General features: G+C 37.8%; 2 protein-coding genes across 2 annotated transcripts in view; one reads left to right on the plus strand and one right to left on the minus strand.

Moving 5' to 3' along the window:
• Positions 1–27,523, minus strand: part of LOC145681245 (uncharacterized) — a 261,566-nt gene that overhangs the window by 100,679 nt on the left and 133,364 nt on the right. The window lies entirely within an intron of this gene.
• On the plus strand, positions 1,527–26,763 carry LOC145681335 (uncharacterized). Its single transcript, XM_081752991.1, has 6 exons — positions 1,527–2,548; positions 12,592–12,770; positions 19,547–19,737; positions 21,382–21,547; positions 23,987–24,126; positions 26,428–26,763. Exons 1-6 carry the CDS (start codon positions 1,527–1,529, stop codon positions 26,761–26,763), a joined length of 2,034 nt encoding a protein of 677 aa, XP_081609117.1.

Below are 27,523 nucleotides of genomic sequence, written 5' to 3' on the forward strand. Positions count from 1 at the left end.
CTACCATTCCAACCGCTACCATCAAAAAAGCTAAGACCACCGACCAACTGCTTCATCAAGCTCCAACACCCATGGATACCGCACCTCCAAATCCATCCACCTCTGCTACTGCCAACAATACACCAACAACTCCAACCTCTGTTCACAACTTTGTCCTGACCGGCTATGACCCAAAATATAAATCCGAGAGAGAAATCTTCCTCCAAATCTCAAAGTACGTACCTAGGGCCGAACTTCACCAAATTATCAAAACCAACAATGGCTTCATTCTGAAATCACAAAATCCAAATTTCCACATCCACGTACGCAATAAGGCCACATTTGAAATATTTGGACCGCAAGCAAACCTGAAACCCTTAAATCCTAGCTCTCCAAAGTCTCCTCCACCTCCCAGAAGGCCTCCACTCCTATCTGTCGTTATACGCGGCGTCGATCCCGACATCTCCGATGATGAAATTCATGACGAGCTTCGTCAAGAAGGACTCGAAGTGAAGAAATGTCTTCGCATCAAAAACGACCGAGGACCTACCTACCTAGTCCGTATCCTAACAAACCAACAAGATGTCATCGATCATCTTCTTGCCAACGGCGCCTATATCTATAGACGCCGACATAAAGTCGAACCTTCCAAAACTCCAGCCCCACTACCTGTACGCTGCGAAAACTGCCAGATTTACAACGACCACACCACCTCATCCTGCATCAACCAAACCAAATGTGGCTATTGCGCGCAAAACCATCCAACAAAGAACTGTCCCAACCTCAAAGACCCACCAGAATGTAACACCTGTGGAGAAAAACACCCCACCTACAGTTACCGCTGTCAAGGTAAACCTGCTCCCGACCCAGCCAAACCCGAATTAGTGGTACCACTCCGCCCTATAGACACACCCACTCCTCCTAGTAACTCTCTGAAAGACCCCGTGACAGTCGAAGACCTCCGCTTCATGACTGTTGCACTCCAAAACATCAATCCTTTCCAGAGGGACCACATTCTCACCCAAATCATCCTCTGCGCCAAAAGCATGTACAACCTCCAGCTGCATGCCACCTACAGCGGCCCGAATGTACACTTTGAAATCCATTCTACCGAGACATCCTAAATGATGGCAAGACCTCAAGCTCTCTCAACATACAACTTCCTATTCCTCAACATCCGATCTCTACCTACTCACCAAATCATGTATACCCAACTACTGCAGGAACACAACATAACTGCCTTCGCCCTAAACGAAACCTACTTGGCTCCCCAGATATCGTGCTACATACCAAAATACAACATAAACAGACACGATGGCCCTCACAGAAACAGAATCCATGGCGGAACATTGATAGGCATTAAAAGCTACATACCACACCGAAAAATCATTCTTTCTCCCCAACTATCTCTACCAGAATACAACATAGAAATATTATATCTAAAACACCGTACTATCGCAATAGGAACAATTTACATCCGCCCTGGACACCAGATCCGCACTGATTTCTTCTCACACATTGATAGGAACAATAGACATTACATAATCATGGCTGACATTAACTTTCACAGCAGAACCCAAGCAGATAAACAGGACTTCCTTACCTTTATAGACCAACAAACCAATGGAGAATTCCATGTACTACCAAAACCCACCAGACCAATTAGCAATACATCTCCTGACATAGTTATAACCTCCTCAACGCTTTCTCAACATACAACCCTCGAGGTCCTGGACTCAATTGGCAGTGACCACATTCCTATAAAAGTTACCCTTGAATTTCCTAACCACCTTCCCCTGATAACTCCAACCAAGAGAAAAATATACGCCTACCACCATGCTGACTGGAACTCATACCGACAACAAATAGACCACTCCATTGCAAATATTGCACCTCCTACTAATTCCGAAGAACTTTCACAAACCGTCCAATCTATCACAGATATCCTTCAAACAGCAGCAGATCAACATATTCCAATTCAAAATATCACTCCTCATAAACCCAAACTACCCCCAAATTACCTACCCCTAGTCACAGCCTCTCGCCGTGCCTACAGAGAATACCTATTGACCCGAAACCTTGAAGCCCTTCGCCTCCACCGACAATACCTACGAATAGTCCATAATTACATAATAGCCTACAAACGCAGACAATGGATACTCACATGCAACAAACTCTCCACTGAAGCTCACCCCACTAAATACTGGAAGCGCTTCAACCAACTTACAGGCAAAAATAACCATTCACCATATCCTATCATTGTTAATAACCAAGCTCCAACCACAGACACCGAGAAAGCTAACATATTCGCAGATCACCTGCAAGATATATTTACACCCCTTCCTGGACGCACCTTACCCCGCAATCTATCCCGAATCATCAACCAAAGATCCGATCCACACTCACCTACTCTAACCCCGAGCAATTATCATACCGCCAATGAACAAGATCCTCTCACAGCTCCTATATTACCAAATGAAATTCATAACATCATTACCCGAAAGAAAAACACCGCACCAGGACTCGACTCCATATCCTACCGCCATATCAAAGAATCACCCCCTTCCATGTACTCTCTCCTCTGCGCAATATATAACTTCATGCTCAGAACTGGATACTTTCCAACTGAGTGGAAAGTCTCGAAAGTTCTAGTATTCCTGAAACCAAAAAAGCCTCCCAATCCCAATCAAGACCCCCAATCCTATCGACCCATCCAACTCACATCTACATTCAGCAAAATACTGGAACGCATTCTGGTCCGACGCTTACATACCCATCTATCCATACACAATCTCTTGCCACGAGAACAAGCCGGCTTCCGTCCCAACTACAGCATCCTAGATCAGCTCTTACGTCTTAGCACAGCAATTTACAACCAGTTTAACCAATCAAAACCCTCATGCCTTGTAACCTTCGACCTAGAAAAAGCGTTCGACAAAGTCTGGCACGCCGGACTGATTCACAAACTCCACAATTTCTTCCTACCACACAACTACATTCGGCTCATACATTCCTTCCTAACCGACAGAATAGCATATGTTACAATCAATGAAGCCTTCTCACACCCTATTTTTCTCCACTGTGGAGTCCCGCAAGGCTCTGCACTATCACCTCTCCTTTACATACTGTATGCTGCCGATCTCCCGGAATTCCCAAATAACCTAAACCTTTTCCAATTCGCAGACGACACAGCCTTTCTTGCAACAGCAAACTCCATTCAACAGATAAACAAAACACTACAGACCAGCATCGATACCTTTGCCCGGTGGTGCGCCACTTGGCGCCTAAAGATAAATCCTACCAAAACCCAAGCCTTAGTATTCCTACCCCCTAAGACACGTAGCAAGATCCGGAGAAATCCCCGACTCCTAGATATCACCATCGATGATACACCAATCCCTCCAACAAACACACTCACCTATCTTGGGATCACCTACGACTCAAAGCTAACCTGGAATCCACACCTGCAAACCATTACCTCAAAAGCCCGAAACCGACTAAACCTTTTAAAGCGATTGTGTGGCACAACCTGGGGACTCAATGCACATATAACCACCAACACCTACAAAGCCTTTTTAAGACCTGTTCTCACCTATGGTCATACTGCATGGACCTCAGCAAACCACAAGTTCTACCAGAAACTAGCCATCCTAGAAAGGCACGCACTCCGCCTCGCATACCGAATAAGCCTGCCCAGCCCAACGAGAGAGCTTTACGACCGGATAGATTTCCCTCCCATCCTGTTACACCTTCAAAACCCTTCGCCAAAAATACATCAACAATAGAACCGAAACCGCCCATCCCATGATCCTAGACATCATCCAATATGATGCAAACCACGACGCGCCGCCAATCCATCAGGATTCACCTCTCCAACATTACATGACTTTACGCCATCTTTCCCAAGATCCCGCTACCATAGACCCCGAAATTCTAAACATCTATAGACCTCAAGAACTATCATCCGACATCTACCCGTCTTATGCATGAATCTATACCAGGATACCGAACACCCAAAATTTCCTACACCAAAAGGTCGAGCAGGCACATGTCTGCTGTGGCCGGCCATTCTGACTAAGGTTTTCCAGGGTTTCCCTTAGTCACACCAGGCAAATGCCGGAATGGTACCGAACATAGGCCCTGGCCGAAAGAACCTTCCAAATCCTTGCCCATATTCCAAAATAAAATGATAAAAAAATATATATATATAAAATAAAAATAAAAAAAATGATTAAAGAAAACTATCCAAACCCCTCAACAAATAATTCATCCTCTCCTGATAATCCTTACTCCTCTAACCCGAAGAAAGGGCGTTACCCTTTAAACGGGATGACGACAAAAAAAAAAATCGCTCGTAAATGTTATTGTAGTATTTTAATAGATAGTTAAATTGCCACACAGATGCCGGAGGAGGGCATATATTTTCAGAGTTAGTTGCTTGGGTTTTTTTAAAAGTACAAGCTTCTAAATTCGAACGTAAAAATGAAGCGTTAAGGTTTTAGTATTTAAGTACTCGCACCCCCAGTTGCATAGCACTGCCCTAAGGAACATTACTGACATTCCTGGCACATGCCAATGCCAAGTAAATGTGTCAAGTACATACACGGTACGTGATATACACATAATAGATACATTCCTCGGTATGTGTCATGCACGTACTTTTGGGCGGAAGTAACCTTATTCCTTACATGTGTATTTCACATGATTGCTCTATTCACGTACCTATCATGTATGATCTGTCAGGAAAGTAAATGTACACCTATTTTTCGAGTCTGGCATTCCTGCACTCCATCCGTGGAGAGTATGAGAATTAAATCAATCAAATGTTTACTGAGGGGCAAAAAGAAAAGCTTAATCTGAATAAGACATTGCAAAGAGGGGCACAAGCTGTGAATACGAATAGTGCATTGTGTAAATAAAGGACGACACCGAAAGAGAAAGCCAGAAACAGCTGTTAAACTTACAAAAAAAGAGTAAAAATTGTCGAAGTGGGAAACATAAAACACAAATACTACAAACACGCCAACAACTAAACGATCACCATGCCATGATCTTGGTGTGGTGGTTAAGGTGCTGGCTTACAAATGCAAAGGACGCAAGTTCGAACCTTAAGCGAGGACATTTTAAAAATTTTTGTTAATAATACATACAACTCATGAGAGATGGTAAAAGAGGTCGTATTTAGTTTTTCGTAGCAATTATTATTGGTAATGTTTAGTACTGATAATACTTTTTGTCTTTGCGTATTGCTTTTATTCTTTTCTTCATTTCGAAAGAGAAGAATATCCGAACAAATGCCACCAAAATTCCTCATATTTTGAATGTAAACGCCATTTGCAATTAGTGAAGAATAAAAATTGAACGTTCCGATGTAGCTGCAAAAAGTAAAAGGAAAAACATGGAAGTGGACCATACTCATGGTTATTAAAAATACAATTTCTACATGCCTTACACCTCCCGACCACGTTTCTACGTTAGCAAGTAAGAGGTTTGTGATTAGGTTAGGTTGGTCAATACGTTTTGCAAAGGGGCCCGGTTTAGCTCTGACGCACCACAGGTGCGAGAAGGGAGAAAAACACTTTTTTCTCTCTCCCTCTGTGTGTCTACTTATCTATCTATTTGTATATATATAACGCTATTTGTGAATGCCATAACCATCCTAATTTTCAGCGGATTGAGACGAAACTTGGCACAAACATTAATTGATGAAATATCTTGATGAGTTCGTTAACCAGAATAATCAGATGAAAATGTTCAAAATGGTGGCCCTTCAAACGCTTAAAAAGTTCCAAGGGAAGCAAATTTCGTCCATAAATAGGTATTCAGAAAGTTTGAATAAATTTTCCTCTTTTACTGAAATATTTGTGTGCAGAAACTTATTGAAATATTGGACCCGATTAATCGCCTAAAGAAGGTTCAGGCCCTTTCGCTACGGTCAGTTTTTTTTTTTTTTTTGCAGGAGGGGGTTATTTTTCTATCGGAACAAGATGATTGTTACTGATGATATGAAATTACACATTGAAAGTGAAGTAACTTGTGTAACGTGTTATTTGAAAGAATAATATAATAAATGTGCATTCCTCTAACACAGAGAACTCATGTATTTCGAGTTCGGGAGCCTGAATGGCGAGGAGTGTTATTTGATTTGCTTTTTAGTAACACATTGCATTGCAAATAAAGGTAGGCACCATTAGTGGTAAGTAAAATAATAATAATAATAATAATAATAATAATAATAATAATAATAATAATAATAATAATAATAGGTGTTGTTTGTGGCAAGGTAATATCTTAATCAATTCTTCTTCAAACGTAATGATTGTAACGCCATATCTTCCTTACAAACAAAATATTAGCAATTTATATCGAGAGAACGAGAAACTGTAGAGCGATGGGAGCAACGTTGGACAGTATGCACTCATAGTACTCAGAAAAGTAAGCGATTTCAATGCAAAAGGAACGAAGAGTCATTGTCATGGGTAGTCATGGGGCCACGGCAGAGCCCTCTTTAGGCAAAGTGTCAATAACTTATATCGAGAGGTGATACTGGGATGGGACCAACTTTGGACACCGTGGACCCATAAAGCGCATCGAAAAAATAGGGGGGGGCGCCAGCCAGCCTTACTTATTTCCACATAATAATATAAAATTATGTTGTCGAAATACACACACGAGTTAGCTACTAATATTTCATATTATTATTATTATTATTATCGACAGCGTCTTTTCATTACGTGTGCGTGTTTGACATGAAGCCAAAGAGAAGATCCATCATTCGTAGAAAGAGTAATAGTCAGTTACTTTAACTGTGAACGACAGCGAAAAATACGAAAAGAGTGGACTACCTGTAGCGTAAAGAAGCAATATTTTCTCTCAAATGGATAAAAAATCAAGCCGAGATTAATTCGAACTCGCATGGACGGCGCGAAAAGCCAGTGCTTTGTCCACTTTTTTTTTTTAACTGACTCACTGAACGTGTTTCAGTAACTTACTTATTGCTAATTTTACTTGCTTCACTCGTTTAACTTGCTTTTTCTAGACTCACTGAACGTGTTTCAGTAACTTACTTATTGCTAATTTTACTTGCTTCACTCGTTTAACTTGCTTTTTCTAATAACTTATAACGACAGAGACACGAACACAGAAACATCGAGAACAGTTAAAAATCATAGATGCTCTCCCGCCGGGAATCGAACCCGGAACTCCATACACCAAAGGCGCACGTGCTAGCGACTAGACCAGCGGGAAGGGCACCACTCTCTCCCTGTGTCGTTAGGGATTACGACCACTGTCTTGTCAGCTATCACTTCTGTGGGTTGTATACTATGATCACATGTTTCTTCTCTGCTGCAAGAGTAAAACCTACATTATATGTAATACATGAGGTATTTAGACCTACATGCTCTTCATATAATGTAATAAAAGGGTCATGCTGGGAATAAGAAAAAGAACATTCCTTGGACAAAACGGAAATTATTGGCATCAGAAATATTTATCTACGAGGCATGCGCAGTAGTATATTTCAGAATAGTTACTGTTTTGTTCAGTAAACGAAGAAAGGGGTATAAAAAAGCAAATATGTCGCGTCAACGAGATCGACCAGATTTGACAGGGGCGGAAGCAGATGTATAGTAATACAACAACTTCGCTCAGTTGATACGAGCCGAGCCGGTTGATATCACTACGCGAGTTGGTCTTCTGCTTGGGCTCAAGAATTCGACCGTGCAGGTCTCAGCCTTAATTTTAAGAACTACAGTATAATTTTAAGTACTACAAGAAAAATACCTTTGACTCGACTCGGATTGAACTCGAGTCGAGTCGAATTTTGGCTCGACTCCTGCTCATCCCTATTCGTATTTGTATTTTGTTTCCACTTCAACAATTTCTACTCTTTTTTTCTTCGTTTACCTATTGTTTCTGGATTTCTCTGTCGGTGTCGTCCTTTATTAACACCATGCACTATTCTTATTCCCAGCTTGTGACCCGCTTCAATGTCTTATTCAGTTTAGGCTTTTCTCCTTACATTGACTTGACATGTGATTGATTTAATTCTCACTTTCCGCGCACGACCGATGAAAATGTTTTATTATTATTATTATTATTATTATTATTATTATTATTATTATTATTATTATTATTATTATTATTATTATTATTATTATTATTATTATTATTATTATTATTATTATCATCATACTATTGAACTTGCACGGCGAAATTACTGTATAATACGATATCATTTCAGTAATTTTATTCCATTGTATCTTATTTAATTTATTAATGGGCACTAAATTGTCCCCAGATCAACGAATAAATTAACTACGGCATGCACTTTGGTGGAAATATCATTACATGAACATGTTTGGAACGAACCAATAATCTTATTGCAATGATATTTCCACCAAAGTGCATGCCGTAGTTAATTTATTCGTTGATCTGGAGACAATTTAGTGCCCATTAATAAACTAAATAACATACAATGGAGTAAAATTACAGAAATGATATCGTATTATACAGTAATTTCGCCGTGCAAGTTCAATAGTATAATAATAATAATAATAATAATAATAATAATAATAATAATAATAAAACATTTCCATCGGTCGTGCGCGGAAAGTGAGAATTAAATCAATCACATGTGAAGTCAATGTAAGAAGAAAAGCCTAAACTGAATAAGACATTGAAGCGGGTCACAAGCTGGGAATAAGAATAGTGCACGGTGTAAATAAAGGACGACACCGAAAGAGAAATCCAGAAACAGCAGGTAAAAGGAGAAAAAAGAGTAGACATTGTTGAAGTGGAAACATAAAATACAAACACGAATAGGGATGAGCACAAGTCGAGCCAAAATTCAATTCAACTCGAGTACAATTTGAGTCGAGTCAAAGGTAATTTTCTTGAATTGAGTTCCGAGCCAAGTCGCTGTTTTCGAGGTCTAGTTTCGAGTTGAGTTGAGTTTGATAATGGCTCTCTCGCTCGTTCAGCTCGTTTTAACTCGTTTTGAAATATTGGCCTGATCAGACTGGAAAGCAAAAGCCATGAGAAATGTAAGCAGTAATGTGGAATACTTTTAGTGTTGCTCACGACAGAGGTGCGTCTCATCTCGTAATTTTAGTGCATCTCGTGGGGCAATTTTAGTGTATCTCGTCTCGTCTAGATAACGAGAAGACAAGAGTTTATTATTATTATTATTATTATTACGAGACAGCTCAAATGTCGTAATCACCAATATAAGTATATACTGTAGTTCTTAAAATCAAGGCTGAGATCTGCACGGTCGAATTCTTGAGCCCAAGCAGAAGACCAACTCGGGTAGTGATATCAACCGGCTCGGCTCGTATCAACTGAGCGAACAGCTCGAGTCGGCTCGGTTGGGATGAGCCGATGACCCGAGCCGGCTTAGTTGGAACAAGCCATCGACTCAGCTCAACTAATCCGATGGCTCAAATCGGCTCGGTGTGGTGAGCTGTTGGCTCGGCTCACTTCTCAATTCGGTTCGATATTGAATGAGCTGTAAGCCGAGCCGCTCGAGCCGTTGGTAAGCCCAAACCCGGTCCCAGCTTTTTTGAATATGTTTGGATGAAGCCTATACCTTTTAACAATTTTTTGCTCGAGCCCGAATACTTACCCCTTCGGAACTCAAACCCAGAACGTGACCGATGTCCTTGCCTCCTGAAGACTTCCAGACGACCGAGATCGACAGTCAATTAGCTTTTACTATTCAGATACAAACCGTACATCCACTCTAAAAAATGGTATAGCTGAATTGACAATAAAAGCATTGTTGATGAGTATTGCTAATTGGTAAATTAATATTGACTATAGTATAGTTGATGTATAAATACTGATTTGTTATTTATACAACACCTATTTTTTTAGTATGGCTGTGGTAAGAAAAAAATATTGCTAATATTAGTATGGTTAATAATATCATGCATATTGTTTATATAACCAGATTATTTAGTATTGCTAAAATAGCGATAGCATTATGGTTAGAATGGCTATTACAATATAAAACTCTTGTTATGGCAACTATGCGAAATCCCGCCTTTTACGAGTTGTCATGTAGCCGCAGATATGTATTTCTAAATTTTTATTTGAATTGTATTGCGCACAAGCAACAAAAGTCCCTTGTACGAAATAGTGTATTATTAAGCATTTATGACACTTCCAAAATATTATTTTGGTAATAGTATACATGAGAACCCCCTTGTTTTCCGTGCGCGAGGATACTTCATATTATATATTTATACGTTACCAAATTAAATCATTGCGCTGTCTTCATTATATGTGCTTAACATTCTATTTTTACTTTCTAGAATATATTTTGTGGATTTCGATTCGAAAAATGTTAAATATTTTTAAATGTATATCGTGATGCAGACCAAAATCCTTATTGCATATAATGTAATGCGCTATAGCATATAAAGTACAAGGGCAAATAGGTACGTTCTTTTTTATTTTTGTATCAGTCGATAAGTAAATAAAAGTCGCTTTGTTACCCCCTTGGTAAGTTCGTAGATACTCAATGAATAATCCCTAAAAGTATGAGCGTCCAGCTCCTTCGGGAACAGACGCGGCTTTACGTATACTATATCCATATGGTATTTTTATTATCACCAAATCAAAATACTTCAAAATAGAGACACGATGTGTTCACGCAATTGAGGGTAAGTTTAGAGTTTCTAGCCCGTTTTTACTTGGAATTACGATATTAGAACCTGTTTCAGTCACTGTTCTAGTCTAACCAGGTAACCTGAACTAACCTAACCTAACAATTTTTAATGTTTTAACTGCATTTTCGTAGGTTGGAAACTGGAGGGGCAAATCTAAACTTAAGCCCGAAAATGTACAGATGAAATTATATAAGGTATAATAATGATTTAAGACTTCTTGTAAGATGTTTGTGTGAAAAGTTGAGAGAAAGGTTATTATTAATGTGAGCGTTCGTACTATTTGGAAGAGGCTTAAGCTTTTGCAGAACGATTCGATGCTTGAGGATCATAGTGATCCTATGTTGATATTTCTACGTTGAATTTTACTTAATTGGGCATTTATTCCGAAGTTGGAGTCCGATACTTTTCTACCAAAATTGCGTAAAAGCTATTAAAATGTATAATTTTTCAATTTCGCGAGTTGGGAGAAAGTGTAGGTTAGGTTAGGTTACGTTAGGATCTATAATAAAAGTACCCTTCGACGGGAGCTTCACGAAATTCAACACTGTCAGTTCACATCCCGTACAGCGATTCGGTATATTACCCGCAATATTGATATTATGAATGCTCGTTACTTTCCCACAATGCAACTATTCGGTTACCTTGCGCGAGGTAGTTCTCTTCGCTCGCTTAGTAGTCCCATGTTTATAACCAATTATATATAACAAATATAGAGAGTGTTGTTGTATTATCTTTATATATTATCAAGCACACAAACGATCAAATTATACGTATCTTCCGTGCAAGTTTCAAAATTTTGCTGAAAACGGACGTCCAACTTTGGAATTTAAGCCCTTAATTGTTATACTTTGTGCCCTTATTACTTTCTACAAACAGTACAGATGGGATCAAGAATTTTAATAATAATTCACCCTTAATTTTTACTAATTAATGCTGAACAAGCGACAGCGAGCGAAAGTATGGTAGGATAGGCTAGTTTAGGTATGTGTAGCAAAAAGAAAACACGATAGGTTACGATTTAATGCTTTTTAAGTGTGCTTCTGTCGCTTTCAAATTATTACAGAAGGCCTTTCTCTTTGTGTTACACTAAGTGACACCACCTTTGCACTTTTAATTTAATTCATGATGGTGATGTCAAACTTCAAAGCACATAAATAAGAGGTTTTGCAGAAACCATTTTCTTTTTAAATCCGATATTTTGTTTGAACCAGTTCATTTTTTTTTTAATATATTTAGGTTAAATTAAAGTGGAGTAAACAAAGTCCCTATTTAAAACTAAGTAAAGATGGGGCGCTGATTGGATTGAGTGCTCGGTTTTGACCTCAAGAAGTGATCTAACCCGATCAGACTCGGTCAGAGGTCAACTAATTCCTCAAATGATGTACCAGTAGTTCACAAATTATTACCAGTCAGCCCATTCAGTAGTACTGAAGCTTGACCTAAGTTTAACCATTCAGTACCTTCGTACAAGGGACCATTATCTAATGAAACTAATATATAAGCTTAGTTGATCTCACAGTTTACTGAAATTAGTCAAGTATTCATACTGATTTTGTATGTGATTGTTCCCACGAAATGGAGCTTATTTAGCTTTGGGGTTAACTGGTGTATCACCGGAACAGTTTTAGAAAATTTGCCGGGTCAGTTGAATTTTTTTTTTTTTTTTTTTTTTTTTTTTATGAGCAAGAATGAGTGAAAGTCATGTAAGGGGAATAGTAAAAATGAAGAAATTGGTTATTTTTGATGTTGTAAGCGACACTGTATGTGGAGGCGGATGGACCATTTCGCGGAGAGATATAGTTGTTATGATGTAGTGGCGCGAAGAGGAGTATGAAAATAGCTCGTGTATGTCAAGGCTGTCACATGTCGTGTGTTACGTACATAGAACTGTTCAAAAATAACGAGCGACAGTTGTTGAAATTTTGTGAAAGACCAGTATACTGAAAAGGTTGACGGTGTGTGGAAAATGTGGAAATGAATTGAAAATACAGAAAGGAAAGGGAGCGTATTATTTTACAGCGTCAGGGAAGAAGGAAAACCATTTAGAGGGCTATTTAGCTGAGTACTTGTTTAAGGAAAGAAGACCCCAAGAAACTGTTGTTCACGATTTTGAAGGTAAGCGACTTCTGTTTTTGCAAGTAAAGCATTATTAGTATGGCAAGTGCTATTGAAATGTATATGATTGCGGAAACCAGATGTTTCGAGTACCCTCGCTTACGCGTGTGCACATCGTCGCTGACGCGCCTGCTCCCTCCGGGCACACTACCGCGCTGGTCCGCTATCTCCGCCCTACCTTGGCTCGGTTAGATAGCATTCGTGCACTTAGTGGCCACCTAGCACAAGTTGGTTTGTGTTTTTTGCACTGTAGTTTTTTATGCCCTTATCCTAATGTGAGGTAATCTAATGTAAGTTAATGTAGTCCAACAAAATATAACCGTATACAGTACATTTTGGTACTTTTTTTCGATTTTAATACTGGTCCGGCGATGCGGCAGTAATGCCTTAGCTTTGTAATAAGCGAGAAGAAAATATAAACGTCATAGAAATTACAAGGTTCTAGAACACATGTCCCACTTCCCATTTAGCTGTAATAAAAACAGAAAACAACGTATCCTGCGGTCTTCTAACCCGCTTTCACTTGCTGACGCTCGCTAGCAATATTCTGTGAAATAAAATTTAAATTTTGGTACAGAAAGGAACCAACCTTGCTAATCTATATGGGGAACCTGTATTCTAGAACTTCTTCTTAGCAATTATCTGGTTCACATGTTGCATTAGAGCGTACGTTAAGTTAGGATAAACGCCGGAAGTTTCAAACTTTTCATCGTGCCATTAACTGACAAAATAATGGAACTGGCGGTTGACGTGGAAAGTTGAAACTTGGCATACATATAGCCTTCAGAGAAAAATATACAGGATTTTTTTTCTTTTTAGTAGGTAAAAAGGAAGAATGAGTAAACATCCCATCTTATTTCGGTGTACTTTAAAAAAAAAGTCTTAGGAAATTGTATTTGAGTAAAAACTTTACATTCGGTATTCATGTAGGGTTTTCATAAAATTAACTAAGTAAATCACCAAAACTATACATTTCCTAGTTCAGTGAGGTTGTTTGGGAAAGTGAAAAATTTTCCTTTGTTATTTATATGGAGATACCTTCTACAGCCCAAAATTATTAAAAATTATTAAGTTAAATGATGTAGCCGGAAGGTTAGAGTGATGCAGTTTCGCATGTTTGTAGCCTTCTGGAAGTAACTCACAAAAAATATCAAAAGTAAATATTTTTAGTTTTTAGGGTAATTCTAAAATAAAAAGAAAGATTTCCGGTGCTATTTAAATGTATGTTTGTTTTGGGCATAAAATCTCATGTTTTAGGTAATTGAAATTGGAACAAAAGTTTGAAATTTGGTATGCTTGCAAGCTTTTGATAGCGATATGCAAGTTATTAACCAAACATAATATCTAGTTATAGAGGGATTTTTTAATTTTTTTATTTTTATTTATTTATATATTATTTATTTTAGAAAACTGAAAACTCACAGTTATTTAATATCATATCTTCTACATCTCAAAATGCTTAGACTTTTCCTGAACATCTGCGGATGACATTTGGCATACTTGTGGGTTTATAAGGTGCGAAACCTCCAGCTAGCCGAAGGCTAGTCTTCAGTAATACGCACAGCTGCTGCACATGTTGGAATTGGTAGTCATCGATTGCGAGGAAAACAGAGCTAGTTGACATTTGCCTTCGAGTTTGACCGGGTTACTGTTTTTTTCTAAAGCGTTCACCTCCGGTGCTTGGGGTCCCTGGTTCGATCCCAGCTCGCGCCGTGTGGACTTTGTGGTGGACAAACACCGTGCTCGTGGGTTTTCTCGGGGTTCTCCCGTTTCCTCCTACTCTTCATTCCACCATTTCACTCATCTCTCATCATCACCGTCTCCTTTAGCCTAACCGGCATAACCGTGGGACGTAAAACTTAGAGATTTCATTTTTGTTTTTTCTAAAGGGGTTGAAATCGAGCTCAATAGCACCAGTACCCTCAAATTACTTTATTCTTTTTTTAAAAAAAATAGTAGGGGTCATCGTTATTCCACTTTAAACTTTATTTGTTGAGATTACATATTAATGAAAATGTCTGGTCCATATATACTTATTCAACAGTGAGGTTATGAAGGACGGGAAATACAGTTTAAGGTTGGACCTGAATCACTACTCGGTTTACATCCAAGAGAAATTGTTCTTCACCTGGACTTGAACTCGGGATCCCTTGATTAGGAAGGGGATGAGTTTATAGACTAAACCTTAGGACACGTGATAGAAATATGTTTAACCGATTTGCATACTTGTGCATATTTTCCGTCACTTCAGGACAACTGCATAAGTGAAATCACTTTACAGACTTATAATTGAAATAAGGGGACACGGTGGCTCAGTGGTAGGGCGTTCACCTCTGGTGCGTGGGGTCCCTCGTTCGATCCCAGCTCGCGCCAGTGGGCCGTCTGTCGGACAACACCGTATGCGTAGGTTTTTCGGGGTTCTCCCATTTCCTCCTACTTTCTCCATTCCACCATTTCAGTCATTACTCATCATCACCGTCTCTCTTAGCTTCGGTGTATAAACGTGGCACGTTAAACTAAATATTTCATTTCATAATTGATATAAATGGACAATTTCAAAAGATTATACAGGTTACAGAAGATTACTTTAATTCAAGTAGTTCACTGCATCCGAAGTACAGCGTCCTAATTTAAATTGCTTAGAAGTGAATAAAGATACTAATAATTTGTGTTCACTCTGGCTGTGAACCATTTATTTTATATTTTTGGCTTAAACCAATTGGATTTTTTAAAAATTTAAACCATCTTGGTTTACACCAACCAACTCTGATAGATAATAATCAAAAATACACACAGCTAGTTTTGTGACTGCTTCCTTGAGTTAGTTACGTTTTAATTATATTCGTTTCGTGCCTATTCATTATTGAGGGACTTACATGTCCAGATAGTTTTGTGACCTCTGGCGTAGGGTAGTTACGGTTAGGTTATGCTCGTATTGGGCTGTTGCGTTTTGGTCTACCAGATAGAGATTTCACTTCCGAACCATAGTGCAGTCCAACTCTAAATGCAGTAAGATGTATTATTTCTACACTGCTTCTTACCGGGACACTAGCTCTTGTATACGGATCTTGAACAATCTTCCTGTACTTTACTGGAGTTCCATTTTCCTTTCATATACCTCCAAACTTCCTGACTTGGTACTCTGTCTTACGTCTTTGCCCATTCAGTAAATACTGCATCCTTATTGCTTTCCCTGACGCTTTTCCATTGTTTGCTTTAATAAGATTGCATCTACGGGCGTCGTTAGCGTGACGGGGACATGCCCCCCCGTAATTCTCTGTGTCGTGTATAAAGTTACCAGCTGGCCAGTATTTTATTTATTTATTTTTTTATTATTATTTGCACTGCATGAGTTACGGTATATCATTAATTTATTTCGATAAAATTAAACCAAATCATAATATGTAATTAGAAAATAACTTGCACATGTGAGATATATCATGTGTCCCCCCCCTAATATTTAAGAGCTAATGACGCCACTGATTGTATCAGTTGTACTCATCTGTAGCATGGATTCAACTGTTGTTTTTCTTTCTAAATCTTCATCGTCCAAGTGTTTATTGTATGTGGCATCAGCTTGATTCCTCGGTAATTTTCACAATTTTGTACATCTTCCTTCTCTTTGTATATAGATACAGTACTACTCTCTCTCTCTCTCTCTCTCTCTCTCTCTCTCTCTCCACTGACTTGGCATTTTTCTCTTGTCTGTAAACTGTTTTCATTAGATCCCATAGTATGCGGTAGGACAACTTCTGGTCCTAAGTACCCATGTTTTAGCTTGTAGTTGCTTTCCCTGTCTTCATTTTCTTTAAAGCATATTCTACCTCTTCTCAGCTTATTTCTGAGATCACAATAACTGTAACTCCCAAGATTTGGTGTTCCATTACAAAAGACCTGTCTTTGGTTTTCTTAATTTAGCAGCTGTTTCTTTGTTGATTCTTCTCCATCAACGTACAGGGCATAACTGCGGTACATGAAGCTAGATGTTTATACTTCATTCCTGTTTACTCAATTAAAGATATTTTTGCAATAGTAATTATGCTTTCCTCATTAGCATTGACAGATCCTTCATTCCATTCACATATTGAAGTCATCAAAAGTAAGATTTTCCGAAAGACCAAACAAATGAAGAAATAATATCAAGAGAAAAGGCACAGAACAGTACCTCCTTAGTTCTACTTTGCCTCTTCAGGACAGACCTTCAGTTATTTGTATCCCAACTTCCAAGTAGGATAAATACTTTTTGTACATGCAATCACTAAGCTGTATTTCCGAATAGTTTTTTTTTTTTTTTTTTTTTTTTTAAGAGCCATTTGGCTTAAAGAAGCTGACCCACAACTGAAAGATAGGAATATGGGAAAGATGTCGCTCAGGACCTATATTTTAAGATGCTAACCGGTTTGAATGACATTGAAGAAAATAGCTAAGACGTGACAAAAAGTTGAACATATTTGTATAATCTGCCTAATTTTATCATGTCGTTTTATAAAATTAAATTGAAAGAATGCAGAGTTGCAGGATTCAATTTTTTCTTATTTCAGGGAAGTTTTATTCATATTTCTTTATTTCCTTAGAGCTTCTTCACATCCAGTTTGTTTTGCCTAGCGCTTGTGGTGTGAGGAGTGACGGATTCGATTCCCGAAAGGAGCTCAAAATTTATGTTCACCCAGCATCGTGTACCTTAGATTCCGACATAATCTTTATATTGTTCGTTAAATAGGAGCTTTGTGCAATCTGTGTATTTCATTGAACAAACATTTGTTATTATTTCAGAGGAAGAAATCGATTATGAGGCATTCGAAAATTTAACTGTGGATGCAATAAAGGAATAAGGTATAGTTTCTGAACACCCATTGAAAATTAGACTTAATTGTATTAATATTTATTTTATCATTGTCTTCAGAACAAGGAGAAATTTACAATTTAACTTACAAGTGAACGTTTTCCATAACTTATCAGAATACATTTTTCAATGCTCATTTTATTGAAGTACTAAAGGAATCCAGAAAAAAAAAAAAAGAAATTCCAATATGTCTAATTTACAGCATATATATACAGTGAAACTTGTATAAGACGGAACGTCAAGGAACAAAATAATTTTCCGTTGTATGCAAATACGAAAAGTTAAGTTCTGTAACAATAACTGCTGGTAAAAATAATCTCGTAGTACTATACCTAGGTTAAAATGGTTGAGGTGAAAGATTAATTAACACAAAAATGTATTTACAACATAAACTCAATTTACAAAGTGAACTTATTTGAATAAGACAGACGCTTAAAGTAGAAACTACAAGTATGTATTATTTTATTATGTATTTCCTCTCACATTCCTCTTTACATTTTCACCGCCTTTTAAGGATTGTTTTCATTTTCTGGGTTTCAGTGTTGGAAATTTGCGTTTGCAACATTTGAAATGAACTTTATATTTTACAAACATTGTCTCTTTTTCTCTCTTCAATAATCGTATTGTGTCCTCCAAAGTAACAATAACATTTGTTTTTGCCGTATTTGTGCACAACACTGGGCACACAAACACGCCACACTGAAACCACATTTTCTGCAGCAGAAACAATGGAAATTTTCAACAACTGGTCTAAATTTCTACCATTTTTTTTTCAAAAATGACCGAATTCTTGGAAATGCATGTGTAATGACGGAGTAGCAAGCAGTAAGTCTTTAATTTATAAAGAAAGTTTTGACAGTAGAAAAGTGCTTATGTGTGTATCAACAAAAACAGGAAACAGGTAACTTAAATAACAGAAACATTATCTCCATTCTTGTTCACGGCCGAAAGATCTTAACTATTGAAAACAGAAGTTCAGTAGTAACGCCAACGCAGAGACAGACAGACTACAGTGCCCCTTCGTTTCGAGCTGGCAATCAGTTAAGAGAAAAATCTTTACCATATGGCAAATCAGAGTTACCGGGACTAAAAACTATTCATCTTCGGCAAATTTCCGGTTTATATAAGTTTCGTTTTAAACAGGTTTCCATGTATTTTGTTTCTCTGTGGAAATAATATAGTTTAATTGTAATTTTGTGTTGTGCAATAGGATATCAGGACTGTATATTATAACAGTAATTTGTTTTTCAAATAGCATACTTACTACGTCCCCTATAAAGCTGCTCAAGGGAAGAAGGTTTTGGCAAGAAGGAAACTTTGGGACAAATATTGCAACACAAGAAGGTATTTGCGGCAAAGTGGTGTTTTGCCTTTGAGAAACCCGTGTGCAGCTACAACTTCTACCGAAGTCGATTTAGATGGTGCGTTCATAGTTCTTTTTCATTTATTTACCTTCATGTTCATAAATTCTGTATTATAATTTTATCAGTAAATCACGATGCATAGTGTTTTATGCTATCTTATATTCAGACAAGGGTACAAAACTTCCTAAAAGAGATGCGTGCCGATTTTTTTACATGATTGCACATATTCACGTATTATGGTCAATCAACAGATTCACAGTTCAAGGGCACTACCTTCATTATAAATCAACAAATTTCCGTGAATTTGTGAAATCAGTATATCTGCTGTTCATCTGTGTGTAAAACTCTATCACTGCTTTCATATATTAACGGGACGTTTTGTAAATACATGTTCCGAACACCTCATATGACAATTGTGTTCAGAAGTATAATACTGTCTGTTTCACATGTTTATTGAAATATTATTTCTTGTACTTCTGTCCTAGAAATTAATACATATGTATTTACGTATACTGAGTATGTACGTTTCTTTCACACTGAATTATGTAGATGGTGTCCTTTATTTTCAGAGTCCACTGATAAATTTGCCGAGGAAGCTCTCACGTGGTTGAGAAATAATATAGAGCCATGGGAGAAAGTGTGTGATCTGTGGAAACAAACGACATTAAATCGGAGAGCAAATTACATTCAGTCAAAGAAGGATATCAGCTCCTACTTCAAGGAATTTCCTGCTTTAAAACAGCCTCTTGGATACACACTTGTAAGTGTAGTGACATTGCTAAGAAGTTTACATCTTTCTATTATTATTTTATGAATGTAACCGAAGAAAGAAAATACCTTTATATTATTTTATAGAAGTGTAATTCCGTATCACAGAACGAACTGTACTTAAAGGAAAATGAAAAAAAAAAAACGTGTAACAAAATTTAATGAGTTAAAAAAAAAATCATGAACATAGGGGTCTTATGTTGATGCTATATATAAATTGCGAACACGGCAGTTTTTCTTTGCAAAAAAAGCACCTAGCATGAGGCGAGAGAGTTTATAAATGTTTTTCGGTGTATGAAGTTGTACCCTGTCTTGCACTATGTTTCGGAATTTTTCGGTTCTAATTTTTTCCTGTGAGTAAGCTGATGGACGAGATGGTGCATCTTGTAGCAGGTAGAACGTTTAGTAATTCTGAGAAAATCAACCGGATTTTCAGTACACCAAATCCTGTATAGATTCAGAAATAATGAAAAATCAGAGTGAAAAAGTGCGAGTGGGCCGAAAATAGATCTTTTGTCTTCGACGTACAATGCCAATAAGTTAACCTCTACGCTACCCAGCCCGCTCCCCGATCAGCCCCACATCCTCACTCTTGTTGATAATGTTCCTATGAAAACATTTAATAGTTTATTTTAATTTGCAAATATACCAGCATCAGCGGCAGAAGGTTCAGAATTATGTAAGCTTACGTTAAAGACACGTTTTTGTGTAATTAAAAACCAACCAATGTATAAAACAATTACCAGAAATTAGATAAAATACACGTGCAGTGCATGCGCGCAAAGATTTAAGAAAGAAAAAAAAGCTTGTAAGAGCTTTCACCTTTTATGGCTTTGTTATTCAGGAAGAGAAAGACGAAAGTGGAAGAAGAAAGATACAGAGTAAGACGAGTTACGCCATATTTCTGGGGGGCGCGGTGGCTCAGTGGTAGAGCGTTCACCTCCGGTGCTTGGGGTCCCGGGTTCAAACCCTGCTCCCGCCGTGTGGACTTTGTGGTGGACAAACACCGTGCTCGTGGGTTTTCTCGGGTTCTCCCACTTTCTTCATTCCACCATTTCATTCATCTCTCATCATCACCGTCTCCTTTAGCCTAACCGGCATAACCGTGAGACGTAAAACTCAGAGATTTCATTTCATTTTGCCATATTTCTGCTAGGTGCTATGGTGGTCATGTGATCACGTGACTGCTGTCAAGTACTCATACGAGAAAGTAGAGAACCTTGTGGAGAAATCACTGTTGGTATAGGTGCGGTCCTTGTGTCTTTCTGTATTTCTTATTCCACTTTCGTCTTTGCGTCCTTGTATGACGACTCCATAAATGCGAAAGCGCTTGGAAGTTTGTTTTATATTTGCGTGTATTTTATCAGTTCCACTCTAAGTAATTGTTTTTTACATGCCTACTTTGGGATTTCTTTTTCAATGAGACATAGTATTTTCTGAAAATGGATACTATAGTGGGGTGAATGCCATTGATGTTCATAACTTGATTAAAAACGCTCAGTTGAAACAAAGATTATTTAATGAACTTCAAAGAAAACTATACTACCAAACTTTTGTATAAAGAGAAGAAAGCATAGAACATTATATCATCAAACAGCGTTAGGTATATGTGACAACAATTTCTTTTACTTTTCAGATCGACATTGATTTTGGCCAGTTATATCCTGGGAAAGATATAACATTTTTTTCAACGTGGAATGCAGACTTAAAGAAGATTCCGCATATACTTACCACGACCAAACAAACAACAAATGACGGAACCACATTAGTAGAACTTTTGCTGCAGGAGAACATCAGGGAAGGTAATTATTTTTCTTATTAAGGGGATCTTCTACCTCTTCGCTTATGTTTCTAACTTCCCATTTGAAAACATGTAAATTTTAATATGGTAATTTCTAACAAAGTATTGTAGGTAATGACTTGAAATTTTTAATACAAATAGACAAGACCCATATAAATCCAACCACGGTCTCCAATTTACGTTACATGCGTTAGATTAATTGCAATATATTCTTCAGTAAGTTTGGCAACAGAGAATAAAAAGTATGCTGCAGAGGGAAGAGGGCTGACCATCTGTTTGCTTGTTAGCTGCTTTAAAAAGGACGCTCTTACCAGAAAAATCACGTTGTGATTCTCACTTCTCAGTGGTTAGAATGGTCTGGACTGGAAGAGCCCAAAACCACTTCTTTCTTCCTTTCACGGTTTGTTTGTTTCTTCCACCCCCTGCTGTCACAAGAAGACAACTTGTTTCGGAAAGCATTTTGAATTAGTAGCGAAAAGTCAAACGAATGACACCACGGACGGATTAAAGGGAGGGGCGGTCACTCCCTCCGAGAACATTTGAATACTTTGAATAATCGGAGTAACAAACTAGAAATTGCGTAATCTAATAAGAAAAGTTTGTTGAAGTATACAAATCAAGACGCATTTTAATTGTCACAGCATTGTACTCTCATCCCCTCCCCTCCCAATTCCCTTCTGAAGAAGTTCTCTTTTGTTTCTCTGTTCCATATTAGCCTTTACACTTACACTTTCATTATCCAGTATTGATTTTTACCATACCATCTGCACAGAAGGCGAATAAGGTTTACGAGTCCTTCCTGCCCCCTTTTTTAAAAATTGCTAATTATAATAAAATTTATCGAAGTGCATAGAAGTAAGTTGTGACTGTGGAGAAATGGTGTACACATTGTTTATTATTTCATTAAGTATTGTTCACTATAATTATTAAAACGCAACACTGTTCAGCCTACTCCCGTAAGCAAAGAAAAGATCAATTACAGCTGCTCCGGCAATTTTCCCTTGTCTCCTTTTAGTCGTAAGTCCGAGCAGAATAAATCAAAATCTAGAAGAAAAATAAATGATAATTGTAAATCGACAACATATCGAGCACTTAAAAAAGCTCTGTTATTCTTTTGTTTCATTATTGAGCTCAGATCACGAGAAATATTTCAACTGCTGTGTAGTAATTGAACATTTTTCGTTTAATCTCCCAAAGAGTCTGAAATACTGACTTCAGTGACCAGTTTACATCCCTGAAATTAGTATTTACTTGAATAACAGTATATGAAGAAGATAGATTCAGTAGGGTTAATAAGCAGATATGAAATCCCTTTTGTAGCAATGAATGAAACTAATGTTTAGAATTTGTGACGAAAGAGCTTTTCCGCAGCGTATAGTCTTTAACTTGTTGTTAATTGTCTAGTTTGATTCATTAAGCTGTTCAATTTCTCTCTTTTTATCCGTATCTGTTGCAACTTCCCAAAGAGAAATACATACGTTGACTTTAACCTTTGGTTCTTGAAATAATATACTTCATGTACAGCTTTTATACACGTACTTATAGGCGATAGATAAGTATCGTATTAAGATTAGTTTTCACCATTATTTGGACCCAATATTTGCATATAAGAAACATCGCATTATCCCTTTGCCGAATCTGGGTGTAGTTACAAAAGATGATACTTTTTGTGTGTGTTTTTTTCAGACTGCTGTCCATTGCTTACAAAATGTAATTTCCTTTTTTCTTTGATTATTGACTTACAGTAATATACAGTATTCATTGCGTATCACAGAGCAAACCTCTGCAGGTATGAGAATGAATGCAGTAAGAAAGTTAGCACTTACATTCAAATAAATTAGTATAAAGTGGTCCAAAAGTGGGCGTACCCCCCTTTAGTTTCAACAGTATAGTGTTAGTTATGGTAGAATGTCTGTACACAGCTACCTTGAAGTCGTAAGAGTCGTAAACAAAGGTATGATCACCATCCATGTCATAACACAACTGAATTCTGCACAAAGTTCTGGCAGATGTTTTGCGGAGATACTCCGGAGTCAACGAGGGTGAAGGCGTGTTCCACAGCTGCTCGTAATTCCTGCGTTGTGTGATATCGAGTGTTTCTTACGTGTTGCTTCATGAAAGCCCAGGGAGCATTGTCTGATATCGTCAGATCGGGACTTCTTGGAGGCCTGGCAAAGAGCTGGATGCACAACCTCTTCCAATCCAGCGGCCAGGAACTGATCTGATAACTGTTACCAAGCAGAAAACAAATGGATAGCAATGTTGCCAGACAATGCAAAGGAATGTTACCAGACAATGCCAAGCAGTGTTACCAAACAAATGTAGGTAAAACCAAAAACTGTCAGAAAACACCAATTAGAGGTACGCCCACTTCCGGACCTCGCTGTATAAGCGTAAATTAATTACCTACAAATGTTCTTGATATTTCATTCTTTTCCAGATGCCAGAACAGTCGTAATATTAATACTTCTTGGAAGATATTTCCCATCTGTGACCACGTGTATCAAAAGGAAAGACGGAGGTGGATTATGGAAACCTTCCAAATACGAGGCACAGCAAGGATTCCTTTTTCATGTCAGAGTATGTACCATTATGTAATATAATGTATTAATATCTACACTTGATTACCACGAAATATGTCATTAACATTTAATTAGTGATTGGAGAATGGAGAACATTGCACGAAACCTTATCGAACAAACAAACTAACAAAAAAAATCAGCTTTTCTGGAAAAACTGCTATGCTCAAACAAAAATATTGTGTAAGCAAACACCATTTTCATCAAACCACGATCCACTCTGACTCACCACGTGTCACCATGATCTACTGATCTACTTCGACCTACTGACCGAATATGTCGAGAGTGGATCAAAGTGGAATGTGTTATATTGAGGACTACAATGAGTCAGTTGTTATTGTTGGGTTAGGGTAGTCATACGTAACAGTGGAACATGTAAATGTAACCCAAGATCCACTAAAGTATACTCAAAATTATCCCCACGTGATCCATAGCCACTGACCCGCTCCATCTTTGATGTGCACTCAATTGATATGATTACCATACCATATCAAGAGGATCATATTGGTGGTACATGGAAACAAAAAAGTTTGTTTAAGAAAAGGCCCCCTCGGGACAGCACGCCCTTGGTGGAGTGAGCTATCAACCATATTTTGCAATATACATGACTCTTCTTCATGCAATTAGTAAAGCATATATCGGTGTATGTGACGCGATTTGTATCTTACGAAGATATCGTGAACCTAAGTTGTGTAGATAGAAAGGAATATGCATAAAATAGGAAAACACAATATTTATTAGCCGCTAACGCCCTCGCCTTTGGTGCGAGCGGTTCTGGGTTCGATTCCCGGTGGGATCACTCGATCAAAGAAGTGTAACAGCTTTTTCAGGCCAATCATCCTGAGTGTTTTTTCCTGGGTTGAGTGAGTTTTTTTTTGTTTTTTAATCGCGTCGGATAATATAAACACAGTGAACGATGCTAAAAATGCCGGGATGGTACCTAACACACAGATCCCAGACCGCTTCCTTTCCCATCCATTCCTTTCTTGCTTCCCCTCTCTCGGATTGTGTGCTCTCCGAGGGACGACATCCCTCAAACGTGACGAACTTAAGGCCGACCTAAAAGTTACTCCTTCGTTGCTAGTACACTTATCTCCTTTGTTGGGCGACTGCGTTCGATTTCCCGGGAGGAAGGGGGAGGGGAGTTTAGGATGTTATTCGTATTTTCGGTTCCACTGTAGGTTTATGCCTTATGAAGTTCCCGTGATGAAACCCTATATTCCAATAACAATAGTAAACGTAAAAATGCTGTAAAACTTTCGGTGAATGCTATGTAAACTTTCTAAAACATAAGTAGAGGTTAAATATGTTTATGGTCATGGATAAAATGTTTACTTGGCTCAAAACAGCTTTTTCCCAGTGTCTTTAAAAATGTTCTTCATTCAACCCTTCAAATATTGGAACTATGATAGCACTCCTTTCTTCATTTTATGGCATAAATAAGTAAGAAGTGTTTATACTCGAGGTAATGATATGTGTGTAATATCAATCTTATAAAAATACTAAACAGCACGTAGGGGAACGGCACCAACCTTTTCGCGATCATTATTTTAAAAACTAATTCATTGATATGGTAGCATCCTTGCTTTTCAAATTTCCGCAAAGGTTTTTCTTTCTTCTTCCTGGAGATTTGTAACGTCAAGAATTGCGGTCATTGACGTACAGGATCTAAATTTATTTTATCTTTAAAATATCCGTGCTTACTTTATGTCTGGATGTGATTCCAAGTTTGCCACATTTAATTGAAATATTTATTACTGTAAATGTAAACCATTAAGTGTAAGCTTAGGACAGTTTTATTGATGTCGCAGTTATCTATTCACGTAACTACTGTCAAGTTTATAAGTGCAATAATTCAGATTGTTTTTTTTTTGTGATTATTCTCAAACCTTATACTAAAGGGTAGATTCCTCTAAGGAACTTTACTTATTTTTTCCAGAACTTTTCTTAATTGCATCGGATAATACAAACACAATGAACGGTATTAAAAATGTACAACTCAAGGGGTATAATAATACATTCGAAATACTGTCATTTTAACCTATATTAGTTTTCAAGACATTTCATATCGCGTAGAAGTGACTCGCGTCAATTATGACCTCATTACATTACATTTCTAGTATAGAAGAATGCCTGAAAACAGTTGGTAGCAGTTTAATTGGATTGCTATATATATTATTGGTGCACCTCGTGTTTAAAATACAAGCTAATTTTAATTATACGTGTATTTGTAGTTTTTGGAATTTGATAACGTGTTAATAGGTGTGTAACGTGATAATAATTCTGTGTACATGACTTACAGGAAGCGTCCGATCTTCAAACAGAGTTAGAAAGGCATCATCTAAAGATGCAGCGCTTTGGATGTAGTGTGCAGCCCATGCCCGTCGTTGTCGCTTCAAAAATAGATGAACCTCAAGCCTTCTACGTGAGTATTGAGGATAATCTCTACAGAGTTGAAACTCCACTGAAAGCAATCGATAGCACATTCAAGTCGTTTCAAGTACTGGATGCAGAATATCCGAAGGAATCGGAACAGGTGTGGACATTTGTGCAGAAACATATGTACAAAATTGAAAATGACTGCGACAAGAATTTTCCTTCAGTGAACACGCTTATCTCTGAAATATCAAAGGTGTAATGGCGGGAAAGGTTGTTTTCCGTTAATCATTTAGTTTGTAAAATAGTTTTTTCATGTATATATGTTCTTTTTAGTTTGTAAGAAGATGCCTAAGTGTTTTGTTTGTCATAGTGACTTAAGAACGAGTCAGTCTCTGTTACTTCATTTAAAATTTTGTCACAAATTAGGTGCCATGAGCCCCTTTCGTTGTGGGGAATCATTGTGTGGACGCGAATTTGATAACGCCAATTCATTCCGCAAACACTTGCTGAAACACGAAAGAACAAGTACGGGTGGTGATGGGAACCAGCCTTTTCGTGGATACCAAAATGAGGTGTGTCACATCAATGTTGAGAGACAGTTGACTGATAATGGTGATATACCAATTGAAACTTCTGTGGAAAGCCTTTCTCTTGAAGATTACCGTGAGGCTGTAAAGGAGGAAGCCCTTCTTTTTATTACTAAACTGTATAGTCAATGTAACTTAACCAGAACTCATATACAAAACCTTTGCGACTGGGTACACGGGTTTATGGGCGGTAGTGTGATGCAACTGCTAAGAGAGAAAATTTTACAAACGCTTCGAGGAAATCATGTGATGATAATATAGTAACTGAAGTAATGAACATGTTTAGTATAATGTCCAGTCCATTTTATAGCTTGGAAACCGAATATAGGCGATTTGGCATGTTAGAGACAATGGGCAGTTTGATAAAACCAATTGATTATGTTATTGGACAGAAATTATCTTCAAAGAGAAAGAAAGGCGAGGTTTCGGTGG

The sequence above is a fragment of the Thermobia domestica genome, chromosome 3 (assembly GCF_964235325.1).
Source record: "Thermobia domestica chromosome 3, izTheDome1.hap1.1, whole genome shotgun sequence".
NCBI lineage: Eukaryota > Metazoa > Arthropoda > Insecta > Zygentoma > Lepismatidae > Thermobia > Thermobia domestica.